Source organism: Haliotis rufescens, unplaced genomic scaffold (assembly GCF_023055435.1).
Source record: "Haliotis rufescens isolate VD_foot unplaced genomic scaffold, xgHalRufe1.0.p SCAF_1, whole genome shotgun sequence".
Lineage (NCBI taxonomy): Eukaryota > Metazoa > Mollusca > Gastropoda > Lepetellida > Haliotidae > Haliotis > Haliotis rufescens.
Window position 1 is genome coordinate 8,929,409 of NW_025963779.1, and position 4,824 is coordinate 8,934,232.

The window sequence follows — 4,824 nt, forward strand, 5'->3', positions numbered from 1 at the left end:
ACAAGAAACACACAGACACAGACACACACAGACACACACACACACACACACACACACACAGACACACACACACACGTTTTACTCTGTTAATGTGAGTACATGAGCATGCACACACACGTGCACACCCACATGCGAATAAAGGACACTCTCATTTTTCACACTGAATTCATGCTTGCATCAAACTCATGATTTACAGTATTTATAAATCCAGGGTGTCCCTCAGCTATTTGTTGCCAGTTAGATGATGCAGTGACTTCTGGGTAGAATCCTCCTTCTACTAACTATAGCACATGTAATGAGAGACTTGTCTTGGGCATTATCTTTCTGTCAGATCCAAGCCATGATGAAGACAAGTTGGATCGCTTGAGCGATGGATACACTAACTGAAGTTCACGCTAATGAGGTTTCAGTGAAGGTGGGTTGGTGACAACATGAGGAGAATGGAATGTTGAGGCTCTCTGCTGTACCTTGGTGCTATGTTGTGTGTCATTACACACCAAAGTAAAGGTCAGTACTTGAAGCCATCAATGGTCATCTATTGTTCCCATGGGGATTCCACCCATTGCAGAAAAGGTTCATAATACCTTGTGAATGTTATATGAGCCCATTGAAATGGAGATCAATGGGTTACTTGGCTGACTGTGTGTGATTCACCCAATGACCTGCCCACTGACTTGCCCTTTGACTCACCCACCGACTTGCACATTGATTCACCCACTGACTTGCCCGTTGATTCACCCGTTGATTAACCTACTGACTTGCCAACTGACTTGCACATTGATTCACCCACTGACCTACCCACTGACTCACTCACTGATTCGCCCACTGACCTGCCCACTGACTCACCTACTGATTTGCCCGTTAATTCACCCACTGACCTGCCCACTGACTCAGCTACTGACTTGCCCATTGATTCACCCTTTGACCTACCCACTGACTCACTCACTGATTCACTCACTGACCTGCCTACTGATTTGCCCGTTAATTCACCCACTGCCCTGCCCACTGACTCAGCTACTGATTCACCCACTGACCTGCCCACTGACTCACCTACCGACTTGACCAATGATTCACCCATTGACCTACCCACTGACTCACTCACTGATTCACCCACTGACCTGCCTACTGATTTGCCTATTCATTCACCCACTGACTTGCCCATTGATTCACCCACGGACCTGCCCACTGACTCAGCTACTGATTCACCCACAGATTCACCCACTGACTTGCACATTGACTCACCTACTGATTCACCCATTGACTCACCTACTGATTCACCCGTTGATTCACCCATTGACCTGCCTACTGACTTGCCCATTGACTCACCTGCTGACTTGCCCATTGATTCACCCACTGACATACCCATTGATTCACCCACTGACCTGCCCATTGACTCACCTACTGATTCACCCACAGATTCACCCACTGACTCATCCACTGACCTGCCCACTGACCTGCCCACTGACCTGCCCACTGACTTGCCCACTGACCTGCCCACTGACTTGCCCACTGACCTGCCCAGTGACCTGCCCACTGACTTGCCCACTGATTCACCCACTGACCTGCCCACTGACTTGCCCACTGACTTGCCCACTGACCTGCCCACTGACTTGCCCACTGACCTGCCTACTGACTTGCCCACTGACCTGCCCACTGACTTGCCCACTGACTTGCCCACTGACCTGCCTACTGACTTGCCCACTGACCTGCCCACTGACCTGCCCACTGACTTGCCCACTGACCTGCCTACTGACTTGCCCACTGACTTGCCCACTGACTTGCCCACTGACTTGCCCACTGACCTGCCCACTGACTTGCCCACTGACCTGCCCACTGATTCACCCACTGACCTGCCTACTGACTTGCCCACTGACTCACTGACTTGCCCACTGACCTGCCCACTGACTTGCCCACTGACCTGCCCACTGATTCACCCACTAACCTGCCCACTGACTTGCCCACTGACTTGCCCACTGACCTGCCCACTGATTCACCCACTGACCTGCCCACTGACTCTCCCACTGACCTGCCCACTGACCAGGCCACTGACCTGCCCACTGACTTGCCCACTGACCAGCCCACTGACTTGCCCACTGACCTGCCCACTGATTCACCCACTGACCTGCCCACTGACTTGCCCACTGACTTGCCCACTGACCTGCCCACTGACTTGCCCACTGACCTGCCCACTGACTCTCCCACTGACCTGCCCACTGACCAGGCCACTGACCTGCCCACTGACTTGCCCACTGACCAGCCCACTGACTTGCCCACTGACCTGCCCACTGATTCACCCACTGACCTGCCCACTGACTTGCCCACTGACCTGCCCACTGATTCACCCACTAACCTGCCCATTGATTCACCCACTGACCTGCCCACTGACTTGCCTACTGACTTGACCAATGACTTGCCCACTGACTTGCCCACTGACCAGCCCACTGACTTGCCCACTGACCTGCCCACTGATTCACCCACTAACCTGCCCACTGACTTGCCCACTGACTTGCCCACTGACCTGCCCACTGATTCACCCACTGACCTGCCCACTGACTCTCCCACTGACCTGCCCACTGACCAGGCCACTGACCTGCCCACTGACTTGCCCACTGACCAGCCCACTGACTTGCCCACTGACCTGCCCACTGATTCACCCACTGACCTGCCCACTGACTTGCCCACTGACCTGCCCACTGATTCACCCACTAACCTGCCCATTGATTCACCCACTGACCTGCCCACTGACTTGCCTACTGACTTGACCAATGACTTGCCCACTGACTTGCCCACTGACCAGCCCACTGACTTGCCCACTGACCTGCCCACTGATTCACCCACTGACCTGCCCACTGATTCACCCACTAACCTGCCCACTGACCTGCCTACTGACTAGCCCATTGATTCACCCACTGACCTGCCCACTGATTCACCCACTAACCTGCCCACTGACCTGCCTACTGACTAGCCCATTGATTCACCCACTGACCTGCCCACTGACTCACCCACTGACCTGTCCACTGATTCACCCACTGATTCACCCACTGACCTGCCCACTGACTTGCCCACTGACCTGCACACTGACTCACCCACTGACCTGCCCATTGATTCACCCACTGACCTGCCCACTGACTTGCCCATTGACTCACCTAATGATTCACCCATTGACTCACCTACTGACCTGCCCACTGACTTGCCCACTGACCTGCACACTGACTTGCCCACTGACCTGCCCACTGATTCACCCACTGATTCACCCACTGACCTGCCCACTGACTTGCCCACTGACCTGCACACTGACTCACCCACTGACCTGCCCATTGATTCACCCACTGACCTGCCCACTGACTTGCCCACTGACCTGCCCACTGACTTGCCCATTGAGTCACCTAATGATTCACCCATTGACTAACCCACTGACCTGCCCATTGATTCTCCCACTTACCTGCACACTGATTTGCCCATTGACCTGCCCATTGACTCACCTACTGATTCACCCACTGACACACCCACTGACCTGCCTACTGACTATCCCATTGATTCACCCACTGACCTGCCCACTGACTCACCCACTGACCTGCCTACTGATCTGCCTACTGACCTGCCTACTGACCTGCCCACTGACTCACCCACTGACCTGCCCGTTGATTCACCCACCTACCTGCCCACTGACTCACCTACTGATTCACACATTGATTCCTCCACTCATTCACCCATTTACTCATGATACACTCATGCGCTGACTCACTGACGCAACCAATTACTCATTGGTTCACCCAGTGCTTCCGACCACACTTACGCCTACCCACATTCGTCCAATCAGTCAGTGACAAATTCCCCTAATACCTCTTCTCAATTGTCATTTTCTGAAATTCATTTTCTGAAATTCAGGAATTCACATTATGTTGTTAAAGATAGAGATGTTCAGTCTTCAAAGTATAAATATATTGTCAAACTTGGCAGAATTTTTTTATTTGAAATTTGAGAATGTTATGTCACCCTGATCCACCCGTTATGCCCTTGAGTTGTTTGTGAGGCCATATTGTGGACAATATGAAACACAAGCAGCTTCATTTGCCACATGAAATGCCTTACAACATCCCATCTTCTGGATTTGGAAGCACTTAACAGTTTTCGTCACGCAGTGCCTTCAAATGGTGTCAACGAAATTGATTTTATACTTCACCTTTTTGAGTGTTAAAATTAGATTGGTTTCATCTTTATATTTGCCTTAAATATCCATACCAGTAAATAAGGTTGTTATAAAAAGAATTATGATGATTCCTCTATTTTTAATCAATCAGGAGGAATGCTGTTTGCAAATAATGGTTTCATGGCATGTTGGTATTGTCAATTCTTTCAGAAAATCCTAGCTTGATTTTTGAATGTCTTTATTACATGAATGAATGCATCTTAGCAAATAAGAACTTTGTATCTTTAGTTTCCAAAGGCTGGAAGCTGCTAGTTCAAATCTATATTGCTAGTTGCTAGATTGGTAACAGTCATTTACATCCTAGAAAATCATGTCCTGGTTGTATGTCCTCAAACAGGGAGACAATTGTGGTGTAAGAGTTGCCTCCCTTTGTTGCCATGCAGGATCCACTTGTCATGAGTTCAAATCCTATCTTGATAATGACAGTATGTCAATTTATTAATTATCAAACCATCCTACACAGTATACAAACAACAGTGCCTCTATCAATTTTATTAAATTCTCTTCCTATCTTAACCAACCATTACAAATTGTATTTAAACAGTTGAATAACTGATACCAGTATGGATGGGGATATTTTGTAGGATGACCTTTGGTGATTATAAGCAGTCATA

General features: G+C 49.7%; 1 protein-coding gene across 1 annotated transcript; it reads right to left on the bottom strand.

The window, feature by feature from the left end:
- Positions 1-1,138: 1,138 nt before the first annotated feature.
- LOC125378527 (dermokine-like) lies at positions 1,139-2,718 on the bottom strand. Its single transcript, XM_048394108.1, has 2 exons — positions 1,943-2,718; positions 1,139-1,826 (listed from the first exon to the last, which is right to left on the bottom strand). The coding sequence occupies exons 1-2, from the start codon at positions 2,716-2,718 to the stop codon at positions 1,139-1,141; spliced, it is 1,464 nt and encodes a 487-aa protein (XP_048250065.1).
- Between the last annotated feature and the right edge of the window lie 2,106 nt (positions 2,719-4,824).